General features: G+C 33.1%; 2 protein-coding genes and 1 long non-coding RNA gene across 3 annotated transcripts; all 3 read left to right on the top strand.

Moving 5' to 3' along the window:
- The first annotated feature begins 4,581 nt into the window (after positions 1 to 4,581).
- Positions 4,582 to 7,212, top strand: LOC105129459 (CASP-like protein 5B3). Its single transcript, XM_011031541.1, has 3 exons — positions 4,582 to 5,237; positions 6,650 to 6,782; positions 6,901 to 7,212. The coding sequence occupies exons 1-3, from the start codon at positions 5,107 to 5,109 to the stop codon at positions 7,093 to 7,095; spliced, it is 459 nt and encodes a 152-aa protein (XP_011029843.1). The 5' UTR covers positions 4,582 to 5,106; the 3' UTR covers positions 7,096 to 7,212.
- Positions 7,213 to 8,808: 1,596 nt separating this feature from the next.
- LOC105129458 (uncharacterized) lies at positions 8,809 to 11,376 on the top strand. Its single transcript, XR_843075.1, has 3 exons — positions 8,809 to 8,969; positions 9,047 to 9,128; positions 11,342 to 11,376. It is a non-coding gene; the product is annotated as an uncharacterized LOC105129458 (long non-coding RNA).
- An 8-nt stretch (positions 11,377 to 11,384) lies between these two features.
- Positions 11,385 to 13,665, top strand: LOC105129457 (WAT1-related protein At5g07050-like). Its single transcript, XM_011031540.1, has 7 exons — positions 11,385 to 11,640; positions 11,723 to 11,785; positions 11,915 to 12,031; positions 12,154 to 12,388; positions 12,526 to 12,684; positions 12,780 to 12,931; positions 13,194 to 13,665. Exons 1-7 carry the CDS (start codon positions 11,435 to 11,437, stop codon positions 13,372 to 13,374), a joined length of 1,113 nt encoding a protein of 370 aa, XP_011029842.1. The 5' UTR covers positions 11,385 to 11,434; the 3' UTR covers positions 13,375 to 13,665.
- The last annotated feature ends 46 nt before the right edge of the window (positions 13,666 to 13,711 follow it).

Here is a 13,711-nt window from a genome sequence, read left to right as displayed (position 1 = left end):
CACAAAACATGCTGACAGTGGTTTCCTCACCTTGCTTCTACAAGATCAGATCGGTGGCCTCCAAGTTCTCCATGAAAATCAATGGATCAACGTGAGCCCCATGCCAGGAGCTCTAGTGGTAAATGTGGGAGATTTGTTTCAGGCAAGTTCATGATACAACATCGATCCAATTTTACATCATTGACGAACGCCCGTGATATATATTTTGTGAACATAAAATTGCAGCAACTGACTCAAATGTCATAACAGTTGTTTTTTTCAATCTTCTGTGCAGCTAATCTCCAATGACAAATTTGTTAGCGCAACTCACAGAGTGGTAGCGAGAAATGTCGGTCCGAGAACTTCAGTGGCATGCCTTTTCAGGCAAAATCTTTTGCCTGAGACCTTAAGGCTGTATGGGCCGATCAAGGAGTTACTTTCCGAAGAAAATCCTCCAGTCTACAGGGAAACCACTGTGAAGGACTTTCTTGCACTCAAACACATGAATGGCAACGATGGGGTCTCCAGATTAAAACATTTGAAGATACGAAGTTAGTCTCTAAAATGAGGGAAGAATATAAAATAATCTATGGGAGTCGAGTATCATTATAGATCCGTCGTCCAATAATGAATAAAAATCCATGGGCTTGAGAGTCTATGAATCTAGTTACGCTGCTGCCTCCTTAGCCCTGCAAAATCTTAGATGCTTGTTTGTTAGACCCAATTGGTGGCCTCCAATTGAGCGAAGCTATAATGATATTTGTCTTTCTAAACTAGGAGAACTGATATTCTAGACGTTGAGTTTTCAACGTTGATGGAGGATTATTTTGTAAGAAATATGCTTCGTGATTGGTTCCATATACTATTAATTTTATTTATATAAATATATTTATTATTAATAATTTTATTTATTTTTAATATTCAATTATACTTGTTTAATAAATTTAATATTTGATTTATAAATCTAGAGTAAAGATAAAGTTTACCAAACAAAAATATTTTGTATAAAAAAAGATATTATTCCTAAATATTCTAGGTCATTGTTCTACTAAAATTACATATTAGTTAGAGTTGTTAAGACCAATGTATATTATATTTATATTTTGATCATGACCACACAATCAAGAGTAACAAATGAGTAAATATTGCTAACATAAAATATATAAAAATATTTAAGTAATCAAGAGAGGATTTATCACCCTAGATGAGTTAGACAAAATATTTCATATGATTCTAAATAATATTGATTATGAATCTTTGATCAATGTGGAATGAATTTTAAAATCTTATTTAAAGAATCAATGACTATAACGTTGAGAATTAACATGATATAGCAAAATGACATACTACATGCTATAATGTGTAAATTAGGATATTCATGATAAATGATAATAATTATATTGAGAAATTAATCATTGAAAAGTTAAGTCAAACCACTTATAATTTTTCTAATATTTTAGGAATCATAACATGTTGTTAAATACTGTACTTAATCTTCAAATATAAATCAATCAGTTATTGAATTGATAATAAGTTAAATTGTTTAATTATTTAATCTTATTTTATTTAGAATTATAATTTATATTTGAGACAACTTATTAGAGAATCAAATGAATGACACATGTAAGAATTGTTGGTTAGAAATTAAAATAAGACGATTAATCAACTGACTTGATTGTAAATAAATCTTAGAAATTAAAGATTATAATGTAATTAATATATGAAATTATAATTTTAGATCTAGAAACAATCATGTAAGGACTTGATAAAATAAATTTTTAAAATCAGTCTAAAATAATATATATAATATTATTTAAGAGATTGATTTATACTTTACTATTTATAACCATATATGTCTGTGTGTATCTTTTTTTGGAGTTGGTTTACTCTAGATGTAGATTCTTTTGGAAAGCTTTTACATAATTGTCTGTCCATTAAACATCACTCACACAACTAATTTGGATGTTCAATAGGTGATAAACATTTCAACATCTTTTTTTTGTGTTATTATCTTTAAGCTATCAAAGTTTATATGCATAAATCTTATATGTCAAAGTTATGTATCATCTTTCACATATGCCTTTAAGCATTTAAGCACATCCATCTGTATGCATGTTTAGTAAAAATATTCTATTCTTTATCATTGTTACCTTTACAATTATAGTTCTATGAGTATTAAGTAATGTCAACGTATGATATTTTATCTTAATTTGATAATTCTTCTCTAATAATTATCTTAAACTCAATATACTACTTTTTATAGTTTGAGATATAATAAACATCACCAATAAATTGATAATTGTTATTTTTTATTTGAATTAGAATCGTACATTTCTTTTTGATGGAAATCTTTGAATGATTTGCAAATATAACATTACCTCTAATTAATTCATCAAGTTCCATAAACTTGTCTTTATCTCCATATATGTAATTGCTAGCTCCATTATTTAGATATCACGTGTTTTTTTAGTTTTTATTTGTTCATCATGGATTCGTAATACGATGACTTTTTGCTTTTTTTCCATCGCTAGATTATCATTCTCTTAACCTCTTTTGGTTATATTCCAGTAATCCCTGGCATGATGACCTATTCTTTGAGAATTATACCACTTAATTTTGTTTTGTCAAACCTGAGTTTCGGATTGCTACTATTAGTGGAACCGATCGATCAATTTGCTTCATTTAGTTGATTGGTTGATCTTTTGAGATCGTCTCGACCTTATTTTTAAACCCTATCTCTTTCTTTGCCTTGTCCACATTTATTACCTCATTAAGTATATCCAGAGCTTACTTCTTTTTTGTAAATTTTTTTGAAAAGATGTTTGTGCTCCTATAGTTTCTTGAATTTTGTTGACTCTTTCTCCATGAGCTTGTAGTTTTCTCATGAGATTTTAAATTGTCAAAAAATTCATATTATATGATTGCTCTATTGATTCCATCATATAGTGAAATTTCTTTTGCAGCGAGTGTAAGATCTTTTTTATTATACGTATTTTTCCATCTTCTCCCTATATTTTTTTTATTTGATTATATACGGCCAATACTCTAACAAAGTAATCTAAAATATTTTCTAATTTAAGCATATATAATTTTTCAAAGTCACCTCATAACTTTTATAGGCATACCTTTTTTACATTATTAACTTTTTAGTTTGATTGTTGCAAAACTTATCATGCTTGCTTGATGCAGGTTAGATTAGTTATTATTTCAAAAGTGATATAATTTATACATTAATAGATGATTGTGAGTACTTATTGATCATTTTTTTGTGTCCTTTTGCATTGTTTCTCTTTAAGATGAAGTAAATGTTATTCTTTCCATAAACTCTCTGAAATCTATTTTCAACCGTTTCCAAACCTGTAAAGAATTTAGCTAGGTTTTCTAACAAATATACCAAATTTCATAGTTATTCTTTGTCCAAAAAGAACATTGTAGTTGGAAGTTTGTGTTGGCCTTGCCAAACAATTAGAACCGTTTGCTAGGTTTCCTTCACTTGGTCGATACGTTGAACCATTTGCTTGGCATCAGTGGAAAATTGAGGTGATTGGTATTTTTTCAGTAATTGTAATCTTCAGAATGTCTTGACTGACAGGGACCTAGGAAATGTTTATGAAAATGCAAACTGATCAACTAAAAAGGATGCTTAAGGACCAGCTAAGGAACTAAAAGAATGATTAATTGCCAGTTACATGATAACAGAGTTTTTACCAAACCAAATGAAGACATTTTATCATTTTTTCTTCCTCTTTTAAACAAAAACAAATTCATCTCCATGTAATAAAACTGCTTTACAAAACCCTTGCAGAAATAAATAAATAAATAAAATAAAGGCACGTAAAATTTTACATTTACAGTGGTTCGACAAAGCTTCTTTCACAAAGAACATTACTATAAAAAGTATAGGGATTACGATCACTAATTAATCACTCGTCTCAAATCTTCATGACCATACATCACTACTTAAGACTCTGCAATTGAAAAAAGAAAAAAAAAAAGGCTGCAGGAATAAAGAGGAGAGACTATTTATGAAAGAGCCCCTCTGTCCGTTGCTTCCCTTGTAATTCAAGATATGTTTATCTTTATCTTCTAATGATTAAAAAGGAAGTTAAACCTTGATGATAGCTTAGTTGATAATTTTTATTTTTTTTGCAATAATTTAATTTTACTCTATTCATTTTCAACACTACAATTCAATCCACTCTTCATTTGAATCAATTCACAAATCCGTTAAACACAGATATTATGAGAAATTTGTCAAATTTAAAATCTAAACAGAGTGAAATAAAGAAAGTTAATGGTTTTAAAATCTAAACAGAGTGAAATAAAGAATGTTAATGGTAAAAAAAAAAAAAAATTGAATCAATTTTTAAAATTCTTGTAACTCTGACTTTAGATGGGATCCAGGTTTCCGAATTTTCTATTTTTCTTGAAATCTACCTTTAATTTAGATTCCATGTTTCAAAAACTTTTAGCTTAGAACAATTTTTTTTCTTATCGTTTTATAAAATATTTTAAAAACCTAATACTAATTAGAATTCCAAACTCGCGCAAATTGTAGATTTGAAAACGTTAAATAACATATTGATGAAGGACAACATTGACAGGGATCCTAAAAATGAAGGGTAGTTTGTTGGTAGTTAATTCATAAAGAAAAGCGGACAATCATCCTGCCGGTAACAGAAGCAAGCAAGCAAATCAAGTTTGACTTGGTGTGGGAATTGAGTAGCGGTTTTTTTAGTAATTAACATTTTATGACCGTGATGATCATCATCATAAAATGTCAAGCCTCTTAGCCTCCAATGCCCTTTCCTCTATACCTTTTCCCATTTTAACGATCTCTTTCGTTTCATGTCCTCTGCGATCTTTCCCTCTCTCCTTTTATTCCCATCCGTTTCCTGCACCGTATTTCCACCGTCCTTTTTACTCTCCCACACGTAATTCTTTAGTCCTCAATTTCAGTGTCTGGGTATCAGATATTTTACATTTTCTTTCTTGATATCCTCTCCTCTGTAAAGTTTTAAAGGTCCTTTCTTTCTTTGGTTTCTTGATGGTTTGAGGAGATGGGTGTTTCCGTTTACCTGTCAAGAGGTTAGAAAGTTGTTGAAATTGGTGGGCAAACAAAAAATAATGAGGGATTTTGCTGGGACTCCGGGGACTTTGACAGGGCTTGCTTTGAGGCTTTCGCAGTGTGTTTTTGCAGCTGGCTCCATTACTGCCATGACCACCACTACTAGCTTCTTCGATTTCACTGCTTTCTGGTATTATATCATTATTCGCTCTTTTCCAATTCAGATCGTTCTTTCCGTGACCTTATTTTTGAGTTGCTATTTGATATCTTTTCATCACGTGTAGGTTTTAATTAATTAGGATTGGAATTTACCATTTCGCATTTGAGATTTTTCAAGAAAATAAATGATTTCATTAGAAGAACTTGATGCGTTCGATATGTAGCAAAAATCCAGGATTCTGTGATTTAATTAATTTGCATCTATAATTTGGCGTGATTTAAGACAACGTTGCTCTCTTGATGATCTGTTGTTGCTAATTGTCTGCAAGATGTTTGTTCTGATAGTTATGAATTGAATATCAGACTGGCATCGAATTCATTGCTTGTTTGTTATCAATGGCTTCTGTTGGAGAGTAAACCTCCTTTCCTGTTTACCGTTAACAAAATGAATGAATTGAATGCTGTACTGAAGCTCTGGGTGAAAGTCTCAAAACTTAGCTTGAAAATTCCATGCTGGTGATTTATTTTCCTAAAGAAAAGTTCGCTGCATCTATCACTGCCTTTGGAAATTATTGAATTCTTGAAACATGCCTAAGCTACATCATTTTGCATTCTTGAACGTAAGCTTAATGGTTCACACGGTCCTGACAATGATATGATGATGATAAGAATCTGAAGAAAAAAGTAGAAGCTACATTTCATAGGGAAATGCTTCTTTGGACTTGTTGGCTTGGTGTTGCAAGCATCAGATCGAACTTATGTAGCAAAAATTGAAAATGGATTGTGAAGAGTTATATTTTTTTATTAACTGTTTTGGACTTAGAGCAAAAGATTTTGATCCAAACATTGAGTAGCCATGATTTTCAGAAATTTAAATGAATAATTTTAGCGACAGATCAGTGCTCCGACTTCAAATACATACTCCACAGAGTTGAAATTTAGTCAGAGAACTGATGGCGCTCTTTGTGAAGAGGCCTTCGTTTGTGACTGCATATGTTATAGTTGACTCCTATGGGCACCTCTCAGTTTATCTTATATAAAACACCTTGAGAGCCCTCGTTCCTTCTCTGCTGTTCCTTTGTTCTTGCAATGCTTTCGAGTTTTACTTGCCTTGTGGTATTTCAATAACATATTTTCTGTGGTGCTTAGTTTACTTCTTACTGGTGCTGTCTTTATATAAACTTGTCACCTGCTATTTTTAAGTTCCCACTGTGAATTTGTCTCTATGTCCTACCATTTGTTCAACAATATTTAGGCCAATCTGTGTTATGATTAGCCTTAAGCCATGGATTATTTTTGAACTCTCTGTGATAACAGCATCTTCTGTGAGGAAAATGGTTAAACAGCATATTATATATTTTTGGTTTGATAAACTGATCATTCGCTTGACGCACAGGGCTTAACTTGTTTGCGATTACCAGTGTTTTTTCCTTGTTCATGCAGCTACCTCATCGCTTCAATGGGTCTGCAAGTCATCTGGAGCTTTGGACTAGCACTATTAGATGCATATGCTTTGGTGAAAAAGAAGGCCCTCCACAACACTGTCTTGCTCAGCCTTTTTGTCGTTGGAGACTGGGTCAGCCTCTATATAACATTTTTATTGTTCTTGAAAGCTTATATCACCGATTCTAGATCAGTCCTGTCCTCGTATGATTGTCATCTGACAGGGCAAATCTGTGAAATTTTGTATACAGGTGACGGCAATATTGTCTCTTGCGGCCGCTTCAGCTTCTGCAGGCATCACAGTGCTCTACTTCCATGACCTGGGGAATTGTGGTTTTGGGGGGGAGTGCCAAAAATACCAAATGTCAGTTGCATTAGCATTTTTTAGCTGGATAACTATTGCAGTATCATCTCTGATTATGCTTTGGCTATTGGCTGCAGGTTAGACTGTAGCGTATATACACGGATAAAATGCATTTGTTTCCTGTCTCATAGAAATTTTGATTCCTTTACCGTGTCAATACAATAGAAAACAAGAAGAACATCAACTTACTTTGATTTTCTTTACCAAGTGAAATCGCCTGCATGCCCAGCGCAAAAATAGATTGGAGAGAGATTGACAGTGAGTTTAAGATTGTCAATCAACTCACTGAATTTCCTCATCTGTCCGCCCGCTCCTCGATCGCTCAGAATGATGTCCATATATGTTTACCAATGCTAAAAGAAAGTTTTTTTTAAAAAAAATTATTTTTTTATTTAAAATTATTTTTTATATATTTTTAAATCGATTTAATTGATGTTGAAATTATTTAAATATAAAAAAATATTTTAATGCATTTTACTTTTGTATGAATCACGCATGTATCTAGGTTTATTACTAGGTTTATTACTGATAAAAAGGAATAAACATGGTATTTTGGTTTATTACTAGGTTTATTACTGATAAAAGGAATAAACATGGTATTTTTTAAAATTTTAATTTTTTTGTTTAAATTTTTTTTTTATATATTTATAAATTAATTTAATATATATTTTTACTATAAAGTTAAATTCGAAGCACATCGTTCCAGCAACTAGTTTGCAGTGGGCGACTATGGTTCTCATTGTATATTGGTGAATTAAGCATTGAAAACATGTGCCACCGTATGATTTTGTCATCCATGAGGGGGAAAGCTCATCATGAAAACTAGCACGTGGGGCATAACGTGCCATATGTATTATAAGGAGAGAGAATATGACATATTATAATTACGTTTTGTTTCAATTATAATTTTAAAAGTGTCATAACACACTTCATTAGGTTCTGTTTTGTTTCAACGTGGAGTCATCGTACTGACAGGAGATCCCGCCTGCAACTATGTATCATCGAGCAACTAGATTTTTAGGTTCGGTTAGGTTATAGAGTTAGAATTATGTGGTTTTAATTATAATTTTAAAAGTGTTATAATACACCTTATAGTTTTGCTTAAATCTTTCTAATTTTTTTTTATTAAAACCATAATTATAAACTCTTTTTTTTTAAATCATAATAATTAAAATGAGTCTCCAGGATCTTTGACATTCCTGACTTTGTGCCATAACGTTCAAGATAGTGACGCAGAGAAATGGGTGGCAGTAATGGTTTGTAGTCACGAGGGGGCATCAACAAGGCCAGTTGCGGCAGCATAATTGCCGATCATATTGATCGGATAATATCGAACGTTGACTCCAGGAACCCCACGTTCATGTGTTCTTCTTGTTTTTTTTTTTTTCTTAGTTACGTTGACACGTCCTTATTGTGCATGACTAGCAAGAAACTATGCCAGCTGCTTGCCTACTCCGATATTTTACCATCACACGGTTTTGATGGCCCTCTTTCTCCGGGATGGCTCTCCGACTTTTCGGAATTGATGGAACTGTTTTCAGTTACAAGTATACCTCACCAAGAGCAAATCTTACTGAGAAAATTCTGTTTTTCAAGAGTGTGATTGGTTCTTAAAGTATTTTTTATTTAAAAATTTATTAAAATAATATATATTTTTTATTTTTTTAAAATGATATCAAGATGACCTAAAAATAAAAAAATAAAATTTTTTAATGTTTTCTAAAATACTTTTAAAATACAATACAAAAATAAAGAGACCTAAAAAAACAGTGACTACCACTACATTTCAGCTTTTTTGGCGCATGATGGCCATCCATAGATTACACGCAGAAACCAGCACCACCACTTTGCTTCCTGTTGCTCTTGGCACCAACTATTTTCCTATATAAATGTACAGCCTACTTGTCTTCTCAACTCAATCCAAGGTAATAGTAGTCTTGCATGATTCTTTTCAAGGTATGCTAATTTCCAGTTTTTTGCCGTTTTTGCAACTTTTACGATGTCTTTCTGATGTTACTGTTGGCTTTTTGTAGATTTTACATCCAAGATTAATATAGCTGTTGAACGTCTACAAGGAGCATCATCCTCTACCCTCACACCCTGCAATAGTGCACTGTAAGTACAGTTAATGGCTGGTTCGAACCTTTTTTACAAGGGAGCTTAGGTATTAAATTGATAGTTGGACAGTATTTTCTTTTTTTAGAAAGAAAAGAAAACTCTAATTAAACTGAATTCTACTGATTTTGATATTAAAGAAAGCATATAAAAAGAAGAAGCTGAAGGAGTCATAACTGATTGTAGAGAGAGAGAGAGAGACATTCATGTTTCTTAGAGAGGCGTAGAATATGGCCTCCGGGGATGCGATCGGGAGCTACATGGCTAGGGGGGCATCCCGTCCGATTAAGGGTTGTTGACGTGTTGGGGGTCAAATTGATGGTAGCGTGCCTTGGTGAATATTAGGCCAGCAGGGAGTCCTAGGGCCCAAGCTGAGATCCGCTGTCACATAAGTCCAGTCTAGATATCTATACTGGGCCGAATATGCAATAGTGTTTATGAATCCGGTCCAATAGCATTTAGCCCAAAAACCTCATGATGAAGTATTTAAAAGAGTGGTGATGATTGTTGTTTTAAGTATTTTTTTAGTTTGAAAATATATTAAAATAATATTTATTAAAAATTATTTTGCTATTACCACATCAAAAAATCTCAAACTATAAAAAATATTAATTTTATAAAAAATTATATTTTTAAAATACAAAAAAAAAATCTAAAATAAAATTTTTTCACTTCCAACAAAAATACGTGATCAGTTAAGGCATACCTTTTAAATTACATCCTCATATTTTAACATAAGAAAATGATGACAAGTGATGATGTTATTTCAAATCTATTACATGACTACTTTAGATCTAAAGCCTAGTAGCTAGTTTTTTTTTTTTAAATAAGCCTCTAGAGATGATACTTAGAACTTATATGCCATCTAGGCCTTGGACTCCTAACCAATGAAAACCCCATAGTCAAATAGGTTTTGAAGCTGAGAGCACATAACCCATGTTTTCACAGATGATGCCGCTTATGATGTTAGCTCAAATCCTTTATATTACACAGGCCCTTCACGGATTATTGTTCTACGTTTGTACTCATAGCCCTAAGATGGATCTTGACTTGAAAATGCGTCTCTTAAGAAAAGTAGGCAATTAGGTATCTTAAGAGGTGGTGGTATATTGGATTTATGAATTGCTTAGATCCTCTACTTCTAACTAATATGGAATGTAGGTAAAAATATCAATGAGAGCTTGTTGGTATTTATGCACCAGGTAATCGTAAGAAGAATTTTAGTTGACGGCATATAGTAGGCAAGAAAGAAAAAAGGCGTAAGCAAACAAGAATATTACAAATGCTATCGAGAACCAAATTAAAGCTTTCACTTTGTTGTGACATTCCACATCCTTTTTTCCCATAATTGCATGCAGAATCATTCTATAGGCAACCCTTCTAATTTGGTATAAAAACATGAATGATTTCCCAAGTAGTATGAATATCTGACGAGTGACCAATTTGCTTAATTTTAAGAGCGGAAGGAATAAGAATTGCTACATTCTTTTATCCTCTTCTCATAACGATTTTACTTACCAGAGACAGAGACGATTTTTTTATTGTACCACTCATTGAAAGATAAGAACCAATATCATGCGAAGCATTTTGTGTTTAATTTGTTCGGGTTGTATAGTTTGGATGCAAAGTGTCTTGCTATAATATTAGTTTATTGATTAACAAGTCCAGTTCATGTAGAAAATAAAAAGGGAGTTTAGCAAATAATTTTAAGTGTTAATCAACATGAAGTTTATAATATTTGTCTTGCTATATAATTTTGTTTACTGACAAAATAAAGTTCCTGTAAATGTAATTGTATATCAGGACCAGTGCAATATGCTATACATAAAGAAGAAAACGAAAAAAAAAGGGGAAGGAAAAGCATAAATTCTGTAATGGACTTAAAAAGTGTTCTCTGGGATTAGGTTAATTACCATGACAAAAGCTAACAGAAGACTCCTTAGGATGTTTAACCAACTGAAATGACATTTAACCAACCAAAGTACATGACACAAATCAATGAGTTCCGTGTTAACTTATCTCTGAAATGAGCAACCATGCAAGAGAATATTCCTTCTTTATCTTCGAAATCCAAAACACGAAACCAGGGAATCACCAGTACACCAGAGAGCATTTAATCAAGAACATGATACTAACAGCAACATGCGACAAGAATCAAATTAAAACAAACACTTCCATTATCTTCTATATCTACGTGTAATGTGTTCTTTCAGACTTCAGCTTGTGAAGAAGAAGAAGAAGAAGAAGAAGAAGAAGAAGAAGAAGAAGAAGAGGAAGAGGAAGAGGAGGGATCGGAAAGAAAGCCAATGGCTTCGACTGCAAGCAGTAATGGGGGCTTCTGCACAAGGTTCAAGCCACATATTCTGATGGTTCTTGCACAGATTGGCTATACTTTCTTATACTTTATCACTGAAGCATCCTTCAACCATGGAATGAATCCTAATGTGTACATAACTTACCGACACATTGTATCCGGTGTGGTGATGTTTCCTTTTGCCTATTTCCTTGAAAGGTACTTAATTTAAATGTTGATAGTTATGATTGACTTGTATGAACGTTTCGCGTGCATGAATACTAATCTGTCTCTCCTGCAGAAAACAAAGGCCGAAGTTGACGATAGCTCTTTTCGTAGAGATATTCATTCTCTCTCTCCTGGGGTAAGAACAGATATACATGTAGGACTTATATGAGCATCTGTATAACAAATGAAGGAAGTTGAAAAAAAAAATTAAAACAAAGACGAAGAATTATAGAAACTTGAGCAAAGTGACTTTTGATGATTGCAGGGTGGGTTTAGCTCTGAACATGTATTTTGTAAGTATGAGATACACCTCTCCAACTTTCGTTTCGTCAATGGTCAACACCATCGCTTCTTTGACATTCATAATTGCAGTTGTACTAAGGTAAGTAGCAGTAATAATTATAATTTAGAAAGCTGAAAGTACCTGAACAGTTACTCTTCCTAAGAAATCCAGCTAGCACTATAGATAGTGAGTTATTCTAAATATTAGTGAACTTTAAGCAGGTTGGAGGTTCTTGATATTCGAAATCCTCGTGGGATAGCAAAAGTTCTTGGGACTCTGGTTTCCTTGGCCGGTGTAACGACTATGACATTATATAGAGGTCCTATCATGAAACAACTATGGCATCCTCTAATCCATATTCAAGGAACGACTGGAAACAACCATGAGAGCTGGTTAAAGGGTTCAATTCTTACTGTTGCAAGCTGCATAACATGGTCCATTTGGTATATTATGCAGGTCTGACGCAAACTCAAACTGCAGTTCACTTAGTAATTATTAGTCAGAAAAAGAAACATAAAATTTCCTATTGACGACTATGGGGTGTTTTATCTGTTTTATCCTGAATGAGTAGCTAATTTTCCTTGAAAAAGCAGGCTTTTACTTTGAAAAGGTATCCTGCACAACTTTCACTGACTACATGGATGAGCTTTGTGGGGGCTGCTCAATCAGCCGTCTTCACAGCTACTGTACAACATAAGAGAGCTGCTTGGACAATCGGATTTGATATCGACTTCTGGTCAATTGTCTATGGAGTAAGTGCCATGTGAATCAGAGTTGGTCAACAGTAGTTACGTGCTTATGTTAGAATATTCCTGACAATATTCTTATTGTGGATCATATACGGCAGGGAATAGTGGTCTCTGGTTTAATAATCTTCTTTCAACTGTGGTGCACGGAAGAAAAAGGACCTGTCTTTGTGACCATGTTCAATCCCCTCTCTACAATCTTAGTGGCAATTCTGGCATACTTTGTTCTAGGTGAAAAACTTTACTTGGGCAGGTAATTAACTTGAAAGTTACATCCCTTTACATATAAAACTCAAACTGATACTATAATCCATTTGGGGTATTTAGTTTTGTGTCAGGTCATGTCTGACGAATTCCTGAAATGCATTATATTATTTCCCATAAACCTAACCAGCACGCAGTTATGAAGTTTCAATTCTTAGTAATAAAAGGGGGCAAAGGAAAGCAGATTTAAATGAACTGAATCATATTAAGTGACTGGAAAGATGACCTAGATGTTTATGTGGCTTGTGCAGCATACTGGGCGCTGTTATTGTCATCATTGGCTTGTATTTGCTATTGTGGGGCAAAGAAGAAGATCAACAAGTTCACAGTAAAGAAGAAGAACAATCCCGAGTGGCTTACGATGAGCAAAAGGAACTTACGATACAGGTAGTTACTTCAACTGAAAGTAAAGTATCAGCAGGTGGACCTTAAGCTCCAAATTGATTATCGTACACTATGACCTTTGTAATGCATAGCCCCTTTCAAATTCCAGAGTGTTGTGGCATAAAGAGAGATGCTTTAGTGTAAGAACATGCTGGGCAAAAATCGAGTCCACCCGGAAATTTTATACATGTTTCCCCGTATTTAAATGAAATGCAAATTGAAATAAAAAAAAAAACAGAGAGAGAATTTCCAGTACATGCACTCGTTATCGACCTCTCCTTCATATATTACAAAGGATCTGATTGTAATATTAATAATATTCCCATGTTAAAATGTGCATCTTCTTTCCCCCTTAGTGGACAAAATATCAACTTGAATAAAAATG

Source organism: Populus euphratica, unplaced genomic scaffold (assembly GCF_000495115.2).
Source record: "Populus euphratica unplaced genomic scaffold, PopEup_1.0 scaffold18.1, whole genome shotgun sequence".
Classification (NCBI taxonomy): Eukaryota; Viridiplantae; Streptophyta; class Magnoliopsida; order Malpighiales; family Salicaceae; genus Populus; species Populus euphratica.
Note: the sequence above shows the minus strand (reverse complement) of the source record. Positions and strands in the feature narration are given on the sequence as shown.